Source organism: Protomyctophum parallelum (assembly GCF_964188405.1).
Source record: "Protomyctophum parallelum genome assembly, chromosome: 12".
In the NCBI taxonomy this organism is placed as follows: Eukaryota; Metazoa; Chordata; class Actinopteri; order Myctophiformes; family Myctophidae; genus Protomyctophum; species Protomyctophum parallelum.
In genome coordinates, this window is record NC_139712.1 from 24,787,919 (window position 1) to 24,809,194 (window position 21,276).

The 21,276-nt window shown below is 43.3% G+C and overlaps 1 protein-coding gene across 1 annotated transcript in view; it reads right to left on the bottom strand.

Annotated features, from left to right (window-relative positions):
- Nucleotides 1-8,500: 8,500 nt before the first annotated feature.
- Nucleotides 8,501-21,276, bottom strand: part of LOC310867595 (ankyrin repeat domain-containing protein 33B-like) — a 43,837-nt gene continuing 31,061 nt past the window's right edge. The window contains exons 6-8 of the mRNA XM_083777710.1: nt 14,282-14,480; nt 9,939-10,362; nt 8,501-8,886 (exon numbers count right to left, since the gene is read on the bottom strand). Coding sequence (XP_083633836.1) covers nt 8,771-8,886; nt 9,939-10,362; nt 14,282-14,480 — 739 coding nt within the window. The 3' untranslated portion in view covers nt 8,501-8,770. The remainder of the gene's footprint in view (nt 8,887-9,938; nt 10,363-14,281; nt 14,481-21,276) is intronic.

Below are 21,276 nucleotides of genomic sequence, written 5' to 3' on the forward strand. Positions count from 1 at the left end.
GGTCAGTGGGTGGTGGTGCAGCGCACCAGCACCCCCTATTGACGGGCCGCCAAGAAAGACGCCTGAGGGTGAGAAGCACACATCCGCCTGGGTGACAGCGCTTTGTCATGGGGGCGGGGGCAGATAAACATGAATTCTGTACTGGCCATATATGGAGTATTGAGTGTACACTACAGGGTTTGATGAGGTCAGATAAACACATGGAATGTCAGCACATGTCAGTTCCATATACAGTGTATACATCCGAAGCACATGACAGCAGCATGCCATAACAGCTGACCCGCAGGGGGTCCATTTTGCCGAAACGCAAAGTGATCCGTCCCTGGGCTGTGGGTTGGAATCGCTGAGCAAGCCCTATGACGCTTTATAATCTCAAGTTACAATCTAAGCCAGCAGCTGTTACAGCTAACATGATGACCTAAATATTATCTGATGCATGCAGCGCTAATACAGTAGCTCTGCTCTGCCTCTCTCTCTCTCCCCCTCTCCCTCTCTCTCTATGCCCTTCCCACCCCCTCTCCCTCACCATCTCTATCTGCGCTGTGAGCTTAATAACAACAACAATAACAATAATGTATTATTATTGACTCGTAAAAGTACAGAAGTAGAATATTGGCATCCAAATATACCAAAGTTTACAGTAGGCGTAGGCCTACTCTTAAAAAAAGGCTGATCTATAAGCTTGTAGATCTGCAATTTCCGATTAACATATAAGTAGGCCTAACTATAGCAAGATTAAAAGAGTAAAAATTACAATGTTTTCTCCTGAGATGTATAGTGGATGAGCTTGAGCTTGTAGATCTGCAATTGTTGATTTATTTTTGAAAATATTATTTGATATCCAAATACAACCAAATGGATATCATTGGTTTCAGAACCACTGAGCGTCTCGCTCAGGGACATCTCCCACACATTGCCGGGGTGCAGGGATCCAGTCCATGGGGACAGAGTCTGGGGATCGAGTCTATGGGGATAGAGGCAGGGGCTGAAATCCCATAAGCGGACACTTTTGGCCCAAAATAGCAGATCTTACAAGCTCACAACACGTCGCGACGCGTTGTGAGCTTATAGATCAGCTATTTTGGGGGCGCAACCCTGCACTCTTTATCTACTGGAGATGCGGTGTAACGACATGGATTTCAAAACAAATTAGTTCAGGAGACAATTCTCCTGAATGCTGCCTTCCGGTATGGCATGGAAAGGAGAGGAAGGGCATACTGTATGTATTTCTTTCACCATCAGTAAACGCTGCATTCGTGGTCTGGAGAGGGAAGTTGTTCTACATACGGGTAAAAGGGCAGTGGCTGAAGCCCCCTTTGATGTCTATGTGTGCACGTCCCGTCTCTTACCCTCTCTGACCCCTTATGGTGCGCGACGTTCAGTCGACTAAAATCATATGATATTTGGTCTACTAAAACTAGACTAACGCTAAAACATGTGACTAAACACGGGACTCGAGTGGAGGTAATAATAATGTGCGGTTCGTTCTGCGTTCACTCAATTTACCTCAAGTGCCGAGACGCTGAGAGGCTCAGCAGCAATGAATGCCATGGAGTGTGTTTCTAGGAGACATTATGGGATGGATGCGCATGCAGGGCCCGCAGCGGTGCCATGGCAAATTGACACGGTCAATTTGTGTGGGGAAACCTGGTATGTCCAAAAGTGTTACAGTTTGGAGAAGGAAGGGAAGGGAGGGAGGGAGGGAGGGAGGGAAGGAAGGAAGGAAGGAAGGAAGGAAGGAAGGAAGGAAGGAAGGAAGGAAGGAAGGAAGGAAGGGAGGGAAGGAGGGAGGGAAGGAAGGAGTTCACAATAGATTCAATATTAGAACAGCCAACAGAATCCCTATAGATATTAGACATGGACTCTTGGATGGCACTTAAACCTTTCTGAACGGGAACCCCTTTTGGTGTTTATAGCATTGTGTTATACTTTAGCTATTGAAAAATAGCAGATCTACAAGCTCATAGGACGGCACCGAGTGCCACGCTACGAGCTTGTAGGCCTGCTATTTTTTTTAAATCGTGAAAATGCAGCGCAAATCTTTGAATATATATTATTTCAGAGCGAACGTTTTTAACCCAAATCTTTGCTTCTAGGCCGGGGGGGTGGGGGGTCCCTGGAACAACATATGTTCAGATGTGGGTCCGCTGCCTAGCACCACTGACATAGAAACATGTTTTTTTTTCAGAAAACTGTCATGATTTAGAAGACATTTATTTTAGAATTGTCCTCAAGTCAAAATGGGTTAAACTGAAGGTGAAAAAAGTGAAATTGTCTCACATGACTCTATATCCATGCAGTGCTTTTAACCTCGCAGCAATTTCTCTCGACAGATTATTTTTTGTGTGCAAAATGTGCAAAAGGGAGCTGACCTCTCCCTTTAATTGCGTGTCTTTTTCATATCAGCGTGCTCCATATGTCTGGGATTACTGGCACCCTTCTTCTGCAGAGCAGTTTCTCGGGCTACAGGGTTTGGCTTCACATAACTTCATTTGGAGGAACAATGGCAACCTCATTGTTGATTTTAAAGGACATGTCCAGCGACACACAGAGAAATGTCCAGCAATCACCCATGTTACAGTTACACTATACTTATTGTGTGAATAAAATTATATATTTGTTAGTGCTATATAATTAACATAACTGTGGTGGTTGTATTTGGTCTCCCCTGCTCTTCTATTGAGACATTTAGTGTGGTAACCTGACTCCGCCAGCTGGTGGCAGCAGTGAGTCCCTCCTCCTGCTGCTCCCATCTGGTCTCTCTCGGGCAGAGACGATGCACTCCAAACACAATCTGACCAGAGCGATATGCGGCCGCTAGAGGCGGGATCAACGCCAAACTGGTGACGTATTGTAGCTGTGCCACACTGCAAATGTAAACACAAGCTAACAAGACTACAACTCGAAATGATTGTGGAGATGATGATGATCAGATTTTTGTCCCGTTGCTTCCGGTTTCCAGACCAAGGCGCAGATGGAGGGATTACATTTACTCACTGGCCTTGGAACGTCTCGGGATCCCCCCAGGAGGAAGTCACTAATGTTGCACTGGAGAGGGAATTCTGGAGCTCTCTGGTGGAGCTGTTGCCCCCGCGACCCGACTACGGATAAGCGGTTGAAGATGGATGGATGGATGGATTCTTCCGGTTCATCGTTTCTGCTTGAAAGAGACCAGTAGGAGGAGGGAATTTATGTGAACTCAATACTGCCGCAATCTGGCGGAGTGGAGGTTACATTACTGGTTGACAAGTGGTAAAACTTAATGTCAGCACTTGATGCTTGGTGCTTCCATGTTTTAGACAGGGTAAAACACCAGACTATGTTGACTGATCCACAACAGGTTGAAAAAAAATGTTTCATATAAGCATTGTGGTCCAAAAATTAACAAGCTGTCTTGGCGTTTTGTCAGGGAGGTGTCTCTGTATCGTTTGCGACAGTCAGTCACACATATATGTTTCTAACGAAAATTTCATATCCATATGAGTGTAACGGCCCGGATGACATCATATAGTTCTTATACGAGGAGATCTAACATCCCCCTATGGGGATTACAATGCAAATGAAAAGTACATGAACCCGTGGATTTGCGCCCTCTACCGATATTGATGTCAGACTTCGGTGCTCTATGGCCTATAGCATGGCCAGACTATTATCACTGCGTATAGACGTTAGTCTGGATCTTTGGTGTGGAAGACTTATTTCCATGGGGTGGTTACAAACACATTCCATTACAGCAGAAAAATAAGTAAAGAAAAGGCTCACTTTGAATAGTGGTCACCCACAAATCTGGGGTGAGTGAAATTTTATTCAAAACTGAGGAGTCAGTGCCAGACCAATCTCCAAGGGGATTATTTTGTGACCGATTTGTCTGGTTTTCAGGCTAAAGACAATTTGTAAGAGCATAACGCACCAGATACCAACCATGAAACTGACATGGTACTGATGATGTCCTCACGGATAACTGTCTGACAGCTCATACTACAACATTTTCTAAGACACAGTTGCTCCTGGAAAAGGAGCCAGCTCAGGTGGTTCGGGCATCTGGTTAGGATGCCTCTCGGGCGTCTCCCTAGGGAGGTCCTCAAGGCACGTCCCACTGGGAGGAGACCCTCGGGGCAGACCAAGGGCGCAGTTGGAGGAAACACATCGACTCACTGGCCTTGGAACGTCTCGGGATCCCCCAGGAGGAAGTCACTAATGTTGCTCTGGAGAGGGAAGTCTGCAGCTCTCTGGTGGAGCTGTTGCCCCCACGCCCCGACTACGGATAAGCGGTTGAAGATGGATGGATGGACAGTTGTTACAAAATGCTGAACATCAACTCACCAAAACCCTCATGGTACTTAATTAATGTCTCTCTCTCCGAAGAGATGAATGAGGATTTCAACTTGGTTAAAAACATAATACATCTTTGTTTTTAATTCATTGACAGACTTGTTAAATTACATACTCTCTGATTACACACACACACATCGTCGCTGTCAGGGAGGAAACCTTGTGTGTCCAAAACTGTTACTTAACCCATTCTGGGCGGGAACCCCTTTTGGTGTTATGCTTTAGCTATTGAAAAATAGCTGATCTACAAGCTCATAGCGGCCTTGTAGGTCTGCTATTTTTTTGTATCGTGAAAATCGCATAACATTTTGAATATATATTCTTTCAGAGCGTATATTTTTAACTCAAATTTTAGCTTCAGACACGACAGACACACCAAGGCCCACCCCTCTCGATCATGATTGGCAGAAGGCCCCTCTCTAACCTGATTGGATGAAGGCTGGGCCACCTATAGCCAAAAACTAAACCTACATTTTTTTTTTACCCCCAGGGGTTAACTGGGGCCAGGGAGGAACTCCTTATATGGTCAGCACACAGTGATATTTGAATTAAGTGAAATCACTGGATATACATTTTAAAAACAAAGTAAAGCATTACCGTTTGAAATATGGAGAAACAAGGTTTCCTGCCCGACAACAACAATACATACACAAACTCATCAATCTAATGGTGTGCCACAAAAAAAACCCAAAAGTTGAACTTGTAAACAGGACAATAAGCGCTTTCTTCCCACGTGGGGAGCATTTCAAAGTGTTAATACTGTACATCACAGCAGTGTTTGATAATTTAGTGTTTTAGTCTTACATATTTATTTATTTTCCAAAATACAGAATAAATAAATGCTCTGGAAAATGGTCTGAAATAATGTAAAGCATAGATGATGTGAACATGCACGGTATAGAAGATTATCAGACCCATGCAGATTTATCCTTCAACTTCTTTGTTTGTTTTTCTAAATCTTTATCCTACGATTTAGTCACCCATTATTTTCACCCAGTGTCAATTATATAGTGCAGGGGTTCTCAACCCGTTATTTTAGGGGGTCCCCAAATTATATATATAAAAAAATAAAAAAAAAATGGCTGGCTGGCTGGAAAAAGGAAATGAAGAGTTTACATATAGTACACATAGTACATGCATACACCTTCCCTGATGTATACCTGATTTCTGTATTTATTAATGGTGTATTGTCTCTGTATTATCTATTAAGGTTATTGTAGCAGCCGAGTCATTGCCAAAGCATTTCCGGGTGTCCCCGGCCAAAAACGTTGAGAACCCCTGATCTAGTGTAACCCTGGGCCCCAGACTCCCTCTGCCAACCTGGGGAGAGCAACGGACTGACCTCTTGCTTAGGTGCTCACTCTTCAAGTTACTGTAACTTGTTCTTGACACGGGAAAACATTTGCAGAATTGTGTTGATAGGGTGCCAAAAGTCAAAAGTGTCAAAAAGTCCTGATGAAACATGAAATGCCTGACATTCAAAGCATTTATAAAAAAAATACCTTTGCAAGGCATAATCTATAGGAAAATACATTCATCAAAAATATTGTTGCTCTGTCAGATAGATAGATAGATGGTGCCGTGTCATTAGTCAGAAGGTTCATTGTTCCGAAATTACTATCCCTATCTCTAAGCCTAACCTAAACCTAACCGCAGGCACGGGAGCAAACCTAAACCTAACCGCAAGCACGGGAGCAGTGCATGTTCGGACTAACGGGACTTCGGATCTATGGGCAGTTTCCAGATAGATAGATACAGTAGATATTCATTTCTCAGTCAGTATGACATTGGCTTCTCAACAGCTTTCAAAATGTAATATTTTAGACTGTCTTCCTCAATCCACATTCACTTTAACCCAGTCTCATACTATAAATGATCGCAACACATTTGGAATAATGTTGGACACAGTGTTGTTTTTGGCAGCACATTTAGATTTTAGTTTTAGTCATAGTCTCTTGAATAGTTTTTATTTAGTTTTAGTCACATTTTAGTTACCTGGAATGTTTTAGTGTTAGTCTAGTTTTAGTCGACTAAATATAAGATTTTAGTTGACTAAATCTAGTTAATTTAGTTGAACAAAATGTATGTTGGCGGGCCTTGATGCTGTCGTTCACTTGCTCGTCGTTCACTTTCTCGTCGTTCACTAGCGTGACCCATTGTGAGCTTGTAGATCGGCTACTTTCAGCATGCAACCAATTGAAAATGACTTATAGTGGACCTCTTGCCCACTAGTCCCTTCCTAACATTTTAGTCTAGTCTGAACCGAGCAGTGCTGTTGGGGTGTAGGACTATTGGAGTAGTGGGACTGTTGATTGTCGGACTATTGATTGTCGGACTATTGGCTGTCAGACTATATGTAGTCTGTACTAGTTGCACAATTATGAAATTATGACAGATAGCCGATCTCCGATTATTTGCAGGGTCATATCTGCCGATACTGATTCTGACCGATTCCGATATTATACAGAGGACCACAATGGAAACAAGCCAAGCCTGTTAATAAAGTATGAAATCAATCAATAAATAGCCTATGCTCTTTTCTAAGTGTCTGTTTTCACAACTGAATGAGTACACAAATTAAATGTAGAAAAATGTAAAGTTTATCATATTTGATTTGGATTTTGTTCTAGACTAGAGGTAGGCTACTAGACAGTTTTGATTTATATTGAACTCATTGATAATTTTTTACATTTTTAATTTAAACATTTTTGCTAGTGAAAACCGATTAAATAATCTGTATTATTTTGAGACCGTTCCGATACCAATATGGCATTTTAATGGCCGATATGGCCTATTCCGATTATGCTACTGTACTGTACTGTACTGTCTCTCTTCATGCACCTGTGCATGTGCTACACGGTAGTCTGTACTGCATTGTGTTCTGTGCTGGTATTACACTGAAAACAACTGGTGTTACACTCAAAACTCAAATTCTCATCATGCACCTGTGCATGATGTTGTGCTCAACAGCCCACTGTGTCACCGGTTGGGTACTCTAAACATACAGACAGACATACATACAGGGACACACATTGTTGATCCTTGGAGTGACTGCACCACTCAAAAAAACCCAAAACAAAGTCTTGACAGCTCCACTATAGACAGTCTCAACATACATACTACAAAAATGCTGCTGCAATTAAGCATCCAAACTGTAAAAAACAGACACCCGATCATCTTCAGATTCAGTTCAAAACCAATAAATATGAAAACAACATAAGTTACATAAACATTTCAAGTATCAAATCTCCTCTCCATGGTTACTATGAGAAACTCCCAACAGTATGGCATGGCAACATCTACTTAAAGGGGAGTTTCACTTTATAACTCTTCTGGGGTCATTTTAACATCTACTCGCACATTTGTGTGCAACCCAGACAGCTCTTAAATTGCTTGATTCAATCTTTATATATTTGATATAAATTTTAACATTTGACATTTCATGTTCTCATATAACTCCATACTTCAAAATTCCATTGATTATTTTAGAAACACCCGTCCTGGTTTCCTAGTGTTCTGGCAACTGATATTTGTCCTAAATGTGTAAATGCAGATGTAAAAAATGACCCCACTGAGGTGTTTTAATGTGAAATGACCTCTTTAAATTCAGCAAAAGGTTCCAAAATGCTAGAAACCTACAGTTATCATTCCTCCTCGAGTCCTCGGTAACATTGACCAGCGAGGACGCACACATTATGATCCCCAGTGTTAAATGAACTCTCTGAGAGTGTACTGGTGGACCCCTGAAAGACCCAACACCCCGATCGCCCGGGGTTATTTAATCCATTAAATCATAGCGCCCAGCGATGTATAGCAGCGGAGCACATTTAGCGACGGACCGGACTCTATCCCGGATGTGGCTGAAGTAGCTTGATGTAGGCAAAACACTCCTGGGCCAATCGACAACAACGGCAGGTATGATTCATTCTAACACGACTTGCGACGGGACCGCGGTGGGACGCCTAACACAATCTTTTCTTAGAATTGGACGGAATGATTTACAGTAGATCAAGAGTTATTAACGGTTTAAGATTTTCAATCTTGTCGGCTAAAATTGGGGGGGCATTTTCGATGACATTGATTATTGCGCAACAGACGCTTCCAACCTGTGGAGCGATGCGATCAGTTTTGATATCAATAATCTCCGTATTTTTTATCAATCTCCGTCCTGAGTGCTGGGCGTTACTAATTGATAGAGCGGAGAACTCCGTCCTGTGCGCTCAGGTGGAACGTTGGTAATCTATTCCGAGTAGGACAACCTCAGACTCAACGTTGCAATCCTGGCTCCCCCTAAATCCCTGGTTCTCAAAGTGGGGTCCCGGCAAAAAAAATAGTCTCTTTCAAGCCAGAGATTAATTTCACGATCTCTCTACATAAGAGTCTGTAACTATAATACGCCTCCTGAAAGCCGAGAAGAGAAGAGGAGATGTCACCGCTGTCATTTCTTGGTCCCCTCCAGCCTCCTTTTCACCATGTCCTCTGCTTTCCTACGCTCCTCCTTCACCTCCTTGTACCTCCATTTGGGGATGGCCAGCAGGTGGGCACTCTCTGGGTCTTTGAAAAGACACAGCAACACAGCATTTTAACCCATGTAGGCCTAAGTTCGATTCTACAAAATGTCTTCTAAATCCTGACAGTTTTCAGAAAATCCCATGTTTCTATGTCAGTGGTTCTCAAACTATTTCATGTCAAGGACCCCAAAGATTATATGTAATTGGTAATCTGAAAATATGTTGTTTCAGGGACCCCCCAGAAGCAAAGATTTGAGTTAAAAATATTCGCTCTGAAAGAATATATATATTCAAAATTTGCGACACATTCCCGATTTCCCAAAAAATAGCAGACCTACAAGCCCGTGGCGCGCTATGAGCTTGTAGATCTGCTATTTTTCAATAGCTTTAAAACAGTTTGCCTGCCGGGAATTGTTTAATCCAGGTTACTGGCGCTGCTTTTTACGACATTTACGACGCCTTTTGTTTTATGTGTTTAATCCGCCGTATTGTAATAAATAAAAATAAACTCTGTCTTTGCCGCGGAGCTAGAGACTAGATGGTTTCGTTTTGATGACGAAACCGGAAATCAACACATGCTGTGGCTTCTGGGAAATTGAGGCCAATGCAAATGAATGGGGTACAACGCCTCATGGAGGCGGGTCTTGTGCTGAGTCTTCCGGGTGCACCAAGATGGTGGATGGTGCCATCGGTTCATAACAAACCGAGGAACCTTTTTTCGCCGGATTTTCACGGATCAAAAGCCCAAATAATTCAGCGTATGCTCTAAAGGTAATACAACAATCTCGGCAGCGTACGGTATTTGATTAAAATGAGCGCAGTACTTTCATCCGACGGAGCATTGGTCCGAATGACAACCTACCTCCTCCCTCACCCTAACCCTAACCTCCCCCGGGGCAGACACCTAAACCTAACCGCAACCCTCTCCCGACCCCCAGCGCACTTAGTATGCCTCCCGATTAGAATGCGGGTTACGCGTTTTAAATCAGTCAAACTGTTAAAACACCAGCAAAGGGGTTTCCCGGGGCCCAGAATGGGATAAGTTTGTCCCTCGTCATAATCATCATTATCATCATCATCATAGTCACAGCTTACCTATAACGCCTATAGCGCTCTTCCGGCGCTTCTTCTCTTTCTCCGGCACGTAGGTGGGCTTGGGGGCCCTGGTCACCATCACCGTGGGCACGGTCCACTCGGGCCGGACGCTGCTGCGCCGGACCGTGTGGAGGGGCATGAGGCTGGTCCTCCGCGCAGCCTCCGAGGAGGTGGAGGCTTCGGGGGAGTGCTGGGGGCTCTGCTGCTTTAAGGGGCTCTGCCTGTGCTGCAGGCTGGTCCTGCGGTCCGAGCTGCAGGAGACCCGGTTGTCGACCCAGACGATGCGGGAGTTCTCGAACAGCCGCTGGTGGCTGCTGCTCCGCTGCGGGTCCAGCGCCTGCAGCTCCTTGGCGCGCTGCATGCGCACGATCTCCGGCACGGCGTAGCGCCGGACGCCCACGCACGGGGGAGTCTCCGGGCACACCTGTCGACGGATGGACGTAAAAATAAAAGTCCCCCCCGTTGGTGGAGCTATTCAGTCAGTCAGTCAGTCAGTCAGTCAGTCAGCCAGTTCATACATGGGCAACTGTCGGCCCGTGGGCCACATGCGGCCTCCACCATCACTTAATGCGGCACCAGCCGTGCGTTAATATCTTTTTGCTAAAACAGTATGTGGTCCTCTGGAGTGAGTGTGGAAATATAGTGGCCCTCTCCATCGTCAAAGTTGCCCACCCTTGAGTGAGTGAGTGAGTGAGTGGCAGGGACGTGCACACATAGACATCAAAGGGGGCTTCAGCCCTTGCCCTTTTACTCGTCTGTAAAACAACTGAGAGACTGCCCTCTCCATACCACGAGTGCAGCATTTACTAAGGTGAAACAAATGCAAAACGCCGGAAGGCAGCATTCAGGAGAATTGCTTTTTCCCCCTCCAAAGTCTCCTGAACTTGAACACAGTATTCTGTGTTGAACACATTTGTTCAGAAATCCATGTCGTACACGGCGTCCAAAAGTGCCCTCTTACGGGATTCCAGCCCCTGCCGATTCATAGTTTTATTTTACAGCTGTTTCGGCGCTGTAGCACGTGAGATAACGGCCTCCGTCCAACTCCTCCCACCCATATAGGAGTATGTGCAGTGACAAATATCACCCTCCTCTGAACACAAGTGGTCTTGGGGGGGGGGGGGGGGGGGGGGAGGGGGGGGGGTGTAAGCTCGGGGTGGGTGTTCTGCAGTGCAGGATTTAGTATTGGGATTTAGTATTGCTCGTTGCGCACAAGCTTCACTATCGATTTCTTTGTGACATTATTCCTGTATTCGCTTACTAGTACGTTTTTCCTTAATCTGCATCTGTATCTTAACAGTTTGACTGCGGGATTATTAAAAGGGAGTTATCGCTTGTCGTGGTGTTGAAAAAATAATCCAAAGTGGCGATCAACAACAACAGAGCGGAGGAGGAGGACCGGAGCCCGCTGCACAGTGTTGTTTTTGGTCAAAGTCTTGGGAATGAAACTTCATTTAGTTTTAGTCATATTCTAGTCACCTGGAATGTTTTAGTGTTAGTCTAGTTTTAGTCGACTAAATATAAAGATTTTAGTTGACTAAATCTACAGTTCATTTAGTCGACTAAAATGTATTTTGGCGGGCCTTGATGCCGTCGCAACCAAGTGTAAAATTACTTATGCTGGATCTCTTGCCCACTAGTCCCTTCCTAACATTTTAGCCTAGTTTCTATCTGTTGACGAAATTGTCAATACATTTAGCTTAGTTTTAGTCATAGTAGCTTAGTTTTCATTTTGTTTCAATTTTGTTTCTCAGTGAAAAAAGGTTCTTGACGAAAATATTTCGTCTTAGTTTTAGTCGACAAAAACAACACTGCCGCTGCGTGCCACAGCAGCCATCGATATGCATTGTGCCTCAATTTCCCAGAACCCTTTGCATGCCAGGGCGACGGATGTTTTTCCGATGACGTCATCAAAATGCGTCACCTATATCGCACTCTGTCCGATGGCGACCCCGTAAATCTTGAAACATATTAAAAACGCAAATTAAACAATGAAAACGCGTTATTGCGGGAGGGAAGTTCTACAGTCAATTAACTCATGTTAGGGAGGGAAAGTGTTGACTGATCTAGCGACTGAATTACCCCTATGGGATCTATCTACAAAGCTGGAATCATTTAGTTTCCGTCAGTGAAAAAAAGGTAGTCGACAAACATTTTTCGTCTTCGTTTTAGTCGACAAAAACAACACTGCTTACCGGGTATGTGCAGCATTGCCATAGTAACGTTACGCTGTGCAAACCTAACCTTCTCCAGAGCAGGTTATGTTGGAGATATTGGGATCAATGTGTATAGTACAGTGTGTAATAGAAGCACCATCTAGTAGCCAATATCAATTCCACGCGGAGCTCAGTGCACAAAAACCCGTTGGCTTTCCCTGACATTTGTTCTATGAGAGATAGAGACTCTCCCCAGAGGGAGGGAGTTATCACTGTAGGCCGCTTCTTGAGCCGTGAGCTCTTCTTGGCTGCAAAGCGATATGAAAAACCATTTCATTGGGCCTTTGTCTGGGCCCATATCATCCTACAACACAGACTTACTGTAAGCCTCGTACTATAAATATTAAATAATAGCCTACTAAAATGAAGACGAAAAATGTTCGTAGACTACCTTTTTCCACTGACTAAATGGAAACTAAATGAACACTTAAGGCCTATTCATAGTCTGGATTTTCGGTGATGAGGTGACCACCGCTCCGGTGGTGAGCTGACCACCGGAGCTGAAATAACGTTGAGAGGTGGTGAGTAAAAACAGAGAGAAGGGCTGGAGCGGTGGCGGTGGTTTGCTCTTCACCGCGGCTCGTGACGCCATGTTGTAGTTCGGTGGTCACCCCACCACCGAAAATCCAGACTATGTATGAGCCTTTAGCTATGATGACTAAAACTAAGACTAAATAATACTGACAATTTCGTCAACAAATAAAAACTAGACTAAAATGTCAGGAAGGTGACTACTACTGTCGCTGTCTCCATTAATGACCATGTGTCATCCTCCGCGCACTTAAACTGTGGTGTGCCTCAAGGTTCCATTCTTGGCCCAGTTTTATTTTCCCTGTATATGCTACCTCTCAGTGTTTTAATTAGTCGTTTTAATCACATTTCTTATCATTGTTATGCTGATGACACACAATTGTATTTTTCTTTTAAAACCTCTCAGCATTCTAATTTATCTATTTTAAAATAATGTCTTAATTCCATTAAGGACTGGATGTCCCAAAACTTTTTACAGTTGAACCCTGACAAGACTGAGATCCTAATTATAGGTCCCGAGAGCACCCACTGAAATTCAGCAGTCTTTGGCTGTTACAGCAAATTATACTAAGGTATCAAAAAACCTAGGTGTTCTTTTTGATCACAAAATGAGTTTCGAAGCACACGTAAAAAAGGTTGTCCAAACATGTTTTTTCCAGCTGAGAAACATTGCTAAAATTAAAACTTTACTAACACCACAAGACCTGGAAAAACGTATCCACGCTTTTATTTCGTCTCGCCTGGACTATTGTAACTCTTTGTTTACAACATTGAGTCGCTCCTCTATTTACCGCCTCCAACTTGTGCAGAATGCGGCTGCTAGACTGCTAACTAACACACAAAGGAGGTCACATATCACTCCTGTGCTTGCAGCCTTGCATTGGCTTCCTATCGACTACAGAATTCAATTAATTTTTTTATTAATTACTTATAAATCTCTTCATGGGCTGGGCCCAATTTATTTAAGTGAACTGGTGCACCCCAAGGTGAATATGAGACAACTTAGGTCTTCAGACAAAGGTTTTCTCATTATCCCCGCCACTAAGCTGCGAACCAAAGGATTTACCACTCTGCTTGAGATCTTTAAGAAACTACTGAAAACGTACCACAAACATTTTGGCTTGCTCCAGTGATTTCTATGTATTGTTTTATCTTATCTATTTCTAGGTACTGTCTTTGCTGCTCTGTTTCTTATTTCATTGTTGGTTTACTTTTGATTGAAATGTTCTTATTTTATTCCTTTTATTTTATTGTACAGCACCTTGTAACAACTGTTTTGAAAGGCGCTCTATAAATAAAATTACCTTACCTTACCTTACCTTACTAGTGGACAAGAGATCCAGTATAAGTAATTTTACCAGTAGTTGCAAGCTGAAAATAGCCGATCTACAAGCTCACAGCGCAACGCGTTGTGAGCTTGTAGATCGGCTATTTTCAGCAGGTGATTCTTTTTTTTTCCACGACGGCATCGAGGCCCGCCAAAATACATCGTGTTCGACTTAATCAACTGTAGATTTGAGAACGTTTTCCACCACTGAATAAGCCCAAACCCGCCTCAGCCTTTTGGTGTGGTTTGGGGCATCAGAACATCCTTACCGTGCGGCAGGCCATGGCGATGAAGGGGCTCCTGAGGGAGGTGGTGGCGACCACCAGGTGGTCGATGGCGCCGTGGTCCACGGGGTTGGTGACGTTGGCGAAGCTGAAGGCGCTCTTCACCTGGTCCATGGCGCGCGTGATGAAGCCCTGGCGCACCTGGGCCTTGTCCACCAGGGAGCGCAGCTGAGGCCACTCCAGACTGCAAAAAGAGTGTTGTTTATCATTTTTGAACGGTGTTCAATTTACAGCCGTGTTGACTAAGAAAAACAAAATATTCGTCGACTACCTTTTTTCACTGACGAAAACTAAATGGAAACTAAATTAAAACTAAGCTATGATGACTAAAACTAAGACTAAATATATTGACAATTTCGTCAACAAATAAAAACTAGACTAAAATATTAGGAAGGGAAAATGAACAAGAGATCCAGTATAAGTCATTTTACACTTGCTTGCATGGTGAAAATAGCAGACAAGCTCACAACGCGTCACAGTGAACAATGGGAGAAGGGTGTGGACCCGAGGAAGGCCCTGTTGCACCGTGCAGTGGATTCGAACCCACAACCTCCACGGTGATGGGCAGGCACTTTAACCACTGTGCCACCCGAGCACCTAAAGGGTGTCGTTTAACCCATTTTGGACGGGAACCCCTTTTGGTGTTTTAAAGCATTATGTTATGCTTTAGCTATTGAAAAAAGCAGATCTACAAGCTCATAGCGAGCTTGTAGGTCTGCTATTTTAGAAAAATTGTGAAAATGTGGCGCAAATCTTTGAATATATATTTTTTCAGAACGAACGTTTTTAACTCAAATCTTTGTTTCAGGGGGGTCCCTGAAACAACATATTTTCAGATGGGGGTCGGCCAATTACACATAATCTTGGGGGTCCTTGGCATGAAAATGTTTGAGAACGACTGAAATAGAAACATGAGGTTTTTCAGATTCTTTTAAATTTCGATGTCAAGTCAAAATGGGTTAAGGATTATTCCCAGTCTATTGACTCATTGGTGCATTAGTGTGCATGGAAACACACAGAGTCCGCTGCATACGGCAGTGTGATTAGTGCATTGTCGCCGTCAGATGGAAACCTTGTGGTGTCCTAAGCAGTGTTGATTTTGACGGCTTTTGATTTCAGTTTTAGTTACAGTCTCTTGAATAGTTTTTAATTAGTTTTAGTCACATTTTAGTTGCCTGTAATGTTTTGGTGTTAGTCTAGTTCAAGTCGACTAAATATCATACGATTTTAGTCGACTATACAGTTGATTTAGTTGAATGTAATGGCTGATACATCCTTGCTGGAAATAGCCGATCTACAAGCTGCGACGCGTTCTGAGCTTGTAAATCGGCTATTGTAAGCATACGAATGACTAATACTGGATCTCATAACATGTCGTTCAATGGATCCAATGGAGTTATTTGTCACAAGCTATTTAGTTCAATATTCCTAAAACCCACAGATACATTAGTATTATTGTTATTATGTTATATTCCAGGTGAGGTACCGTACCAGGTGAGGTACCGTACCTGCGTCTGTCTGTATTATTATGTTATATTCTAGGTGAGGTACTGTACCTGTTTTCAGTATTATGTTATATTCCAGGTAAGGTACCAGGTGAGGAACCAGGTGAGGTACCATACCAGGTGAGAGTATTACCAGGTGAGAGTATTACTAGGTGAGAGTATTACTAGGTGAGAGTATTATCAGGTGAGAGTATTACTAGGTGAGAGTATTACTAGGTGAGAGTATTATCAGGTGATATTATTACCATGTGAAAGTATCACCAGGTGGGAGTATCACCAGGTGGGAGTATTACCAGGTGAGAGTATTACTAGGTGAGAGTATTACCAGGTGATAGTATTACTAGGTGAGAGTATTACCAGGTGAGAATATTACCAGGTGAGAGTATTACTAGGTGAGAGTATTACTAGGTGAGAGTATTACCAGGTGAGAGTATTACCAGGTGAGAGTATTATCAGGTGATATTATTACCAGGTGATAGTATCACCAGGTGGGAGTATCACCAGGTGGGAGTATTACCAGGTGAGAGTATTACTAGGTGAGAGTATTACCAGGTGAGAATATTACCAGGTGAGAGTATTACCAGGTGAGATACCAGGTAGAGTATTACCAGGTGAGATACCAGGTGAGAGTATTACCATGTGAGAGTATTACCAGGTGAAATACCAGGTGAGAGTATTACCAGGCGAGAGTATTACCAGGTGGGAGTATTACCAGGTGAGGTACCATGTGAGGTACCGTACAAGGTGAGGTACCATGTGAGGTACCAGGTGAGGTACCATGTGAGGTACCAAATGAGGTACCAGGTGATGTACCAGGTAAGGTACCATGTGAGGTACCGTACCAGGTGAGATATCATGTGAGGTACCAGGTGAGGTACCAGGTGAGGTACCGTACCAGGTGTGGTACCATGTGAGGTACCAGGTGAGGTACCAGGTAAGGTACCATGTGAGGTACCGTACCAGGTGAGGTACCAGGTAAGGTACCATGTGAGGTACCGTACCAGGTGAGGATCCATTTACGGAATGAAACATAAAAACTATTGATACATGGTTTCTGTCAGACAGCAAATATATTATGTCTTCTCCATTTTTTACTGACAGCATTATGGAGGGTTTTATCATTTCCACGCATGCATATTATTATGATCTGACAGGTTATGTTTAAGCCTTGTTGATGTGTTGCTACAGGCAGGCTGCCTATACTAGACTATACTTTATGTACCACATAGACGTGTGAAGCAGTCTGTCTGGCAGGCTACGAACACATTTAGACCTGGGAATTTAGACCTTCTACAAAATTAATGTTTTCTAAATCCTGAAAAACCCATGTCCCTCAGTCGTTTTCAAACATTTTCATGTCAAGAACCCCCAAGATTATATGTAATTGGTCGCCGACCCCCATCTGAAAATATGATGATACAGGGACCCCCCCAGAAGCAAAGATTTGAGTTAAAAACGTTGGCTCTGAAAGAATATATATATATTCAAAGATTTGCACTAAATTTTCACGATTAAAAAAAAATAGCTGATCTACAAGCTCGTAGCGCGGCACAGAGCTTGCTATTTTTCAACAGCTAAAGTATAACATAATGCTTAAAACACCAAGGAGTTCCCGCCCAGAATCGTTTAATCTCCACAAATTAACTTCTTCCGCCATAAAAAGGAACCCATGCCAAGATTGTCTTTCATTTAAAAAAAAAACAAAGAAATGTGCTTTTTCAAACGCCCAGACGAGAAGACAATTAAAATTCTACATAGAGCACCTCTCATCACGTTGGTTCTCATACATTCTCACGTCAAGGACAATGACCGTCGGACTTCCCACACCCACACTGTCTGAAATGAACAATAAGGCCATCACACGGCATAGCACTTTCGATATCAAATGACACTGATCATCCTCTGCATCGCTTTCGTTTTAGTGGGGAATATCTTCCAGAGAAAAAAAGAGATGTTGTTCCAACAGAGATTTTTCAAGTTGTGACATCTGCATCTGGACAAAGATACCTTGCCATGGAAAATAGGTCAGTTTTAGAAGGAGTTTTGTCCGCTCAGCCATCGCGGCATTAAACAAAACCGCCCCGCCGATAGGATGGTTCTGTACACAGTGGGGACCTCATGTTTTTGTATTGTTATGTGCTCTGTGTTGTTTTTGATGTGGGAGTTTGTTTGAACAGACTGTGAAGACAAATTTCCTTCGGGACAACAAAGGTTATTATGATTAACATTGTGTTTGGCCGCAGAACGACCTCCATCTCAGTTCTGTGCATAAAGTGTGATGTGATGCCTCTTGGAACTATGACTGGTGGCCCTTTGCATTTAATTTAATTGAATTTTATGTTTTCTGTATCCTGATTGCTGTGCACAAGACAAATTTCCGAAAGGACAAATAAAGTATCTATCTATCTGAAAATGTGTTCAGTGTGTTGATAAAATGTTTCACACTTATTCCAAAATGTTCACATTTTGTCAGATCTTGGCAGATCTACACATTCACAACTCGGGTGAGTCTTAACCAGCCACATATGTGTCTTAACCAGCTCACATATGTGTCTTAACCAGCTCACGTATGTGTCCTAAACGGCCACGTATGTGTCTTCACCAGCTCACGTACAGTATGTGTCTTAACCAGCTCAATATGTGTCCTAACCGGCCACGTATGTGTCTTCACCGGCCACATACTGTATGTGTCTTCACCGGCCACGTATGTGTCTTCACCGGCCACGTATGTGTCTTAACCCATTTTGACCTGAGATGAGATTCTAAAAATGTCTTCTACATCCTGACAGTTTTCTGATTCTATGTCAGTCGTCAGTCATTTTTCAAAAAAAATAGCAGACCTACAAGCTTGTAGATCTGCTAAAGGGGTTCCCGCACAAAATGGGTTAACCAGCTCACGTACAGTATGTGTCTTAACCAGCCGCATATGTGTCTTAATCAGCCACGTACAGTATGTGAATTAACCAGCCACGTATGTGTCTTAACCGGCCACGTATGCGTCTTAACCGGCCACGTATGTGTCTTAACCGGCCACGTATGTGTCTTAACCAGCCACGTGTGTGTCTTAACCAGCCACGTATGTGTCTTAACCGGCCACTTATGTGTCTTAACCGGCCACGTATGTGTCTTAACCGGCCACGTATGTGTCTTAACCGGCCACGTATGTGTCTTAACCGGCCACGTAGGTCTTAACCGGCCACATAGTGTCTTAACCAGCCACGTATGTGTCTTAACCAGCCATGGGTCAGTTTTAACCGACCACACTCGATGATGTGCACGTCAAATACAGGTTGTAGTAGAACGAAAATGTAGGAGCTAGCATAACGAGGCCTGTTTAAAAACCAAGGAGCTAGCATAGCGAGGGCTTTTACTAGGCAGCGAGACAGATGGCTTGCTGAGAAGTTAGTCGCTGACAAGCACATTTAGCCAAGTTTTGTGCTCAGTGGGTGCTCATTTAATTAACGAGGTACTAAATTAGATCCACACGTGTAATGGCAGGCAGGTTTGTGTGTGTGTGTGTGTGAGTGTGAGTGTGAGTGTGAGTGTGAGTGTGAGTGTGTGTGTGTGTGTGTGGCATGCGCCCATTAGCAGCCCTATATAGTGCTAATGGGTGAGATCCTAAAAAAGGACACTTTTAGGCCAGTCAATCTAAGGTTTGAACCAAAAGAAATTGCAATAGTAATCGTTCTTTTATGATCCTTAGGGTCATCCAAATAACATATTAAAATTAGTTTTCATTAGTCTCGCATAGCCAGACAACTATTCCACAATCTCCGAATGCTATATAGAGTAAAATATCTTTACATTTTATTATTTTATTTCCTTTTCTGCTAAGCAACAAGCTATAGATGCTTAGATGTTTTCTATTTACTGTATATCAGGGTACATTTGTGCGACTGTAAAGACGAAACGGAAGTGGGGGGGAGGCTCCACTTCTGCTTTATATTTGACTCATGACAGCTAGCCCTTCCATTGGTCCAGACTGTATAGTATGATGGAAGCATTTGGAAATTGTGAGAGGCAACAGTCTGGCAACGTGAGACAATTTTTCATGTAAAACTAATGCTTGGAATGGGTTCAGATTCAGAATCATAAAAAACCCTAGTTTGACACGCCACATCTTACTATAAATGCGCCATGTACAGTATCTGTGTGTCTGCGTGTGTGTGTGTGTGTGTGTGTGTGTGTGTGTGTGTGTGTGTGTGTACGATTGTAATGCATGTAACTCGGGAACCGTTTGCCCCACGACTTCTAATTCGACACACATGTCCATAGCTCACCTGTCCTTTTTACTCTGTACACAAATGAGTGTAGAAGTGGCAACCCGAACAATTACATCATAAAATTCTCGGATGATACTGCCATCTTAGCCCTTCTGGATAAGAATAGGGATTTATCTGACTACTTTTCAGAGGTCCAGAACTTTGTAAAGTGGTGTGACGACAACCACCTTATTCTTAATGTTAAGAAGACACAGGAGATGGTGTTTGACCCCAAGAGTATTGGTGACCACAGGCCTGTGGTCATCCATGACTCGACCATCTCACAGGTCTCCTCATATAAATACTTGGGGATCTGTATTGACAACTCACTAACTTGGAATACACATGTTGACAGTCTCTGTAGTAAACTACAGCAAAGACTGCACTTCCTCCGACGTCTCAGGGTTCATGGTGTTGACCAAAGATGTATGTTAGTGTTCTATCGAGCAGTCTTGGAAAGCCTGGTCAGGTTTGGTATCACAGTTTGGTTCGGTAATCTCTCAGTGCAACTGAGGTCCAAATTGTTCAGGTTGGTGCAGACTGCAGGGAAGATCATAGGGGTAAGACAACTCCCCTCTCTTCAGTCTATTTATGAGCAGGCTACATTAAAACAGGCTCAACAAATCGTCAGTGATGTTACCCATGTTTTAAATGGAGAGTTTGTACTTCTGCCCTCTGGGAGAAGATACAAAGAACCAAAGTGGAAGTACATCAGATTTAAAAAATAGTTTGTATCAGCATCAACTAAGATGCTGAACGAGGCTCTGAAACAGCGGTAACTACGTGAGGCCTGATTATCCACATCATGTGTGCAATTGTGTAATGTCGTGTCTTTCTCTGTAATGTATTTTTGTTGTCATTGATGTTTTATTTCCCTTGTGGACAATAAAGTTTACCTTGACTTGACACATGTTCCACACCCCCACCATAAAAGGCTCTGCTCAGGCTCTGCCCGTGGGCCTAATAAGCCTAAATCCCCTCACCTGTGCAATTTCCAGCCTCTGCCTCCGCCAATTGATTGCCATGGCAACCCCACAACTGACAATTGATTACTTAACCAGTCCACTTTTCACAGTCAGTCAGTTTGTCCTCTTCAGACACAGGCAGACAGGCAGATACAGAGATCTCCATGTGGGATACAGACAGACAGTTAAAACGGGTGCTATGACAAGTTGCATCGTTCTCAAGTAGGCCGATGGCCGACGGGCACGTA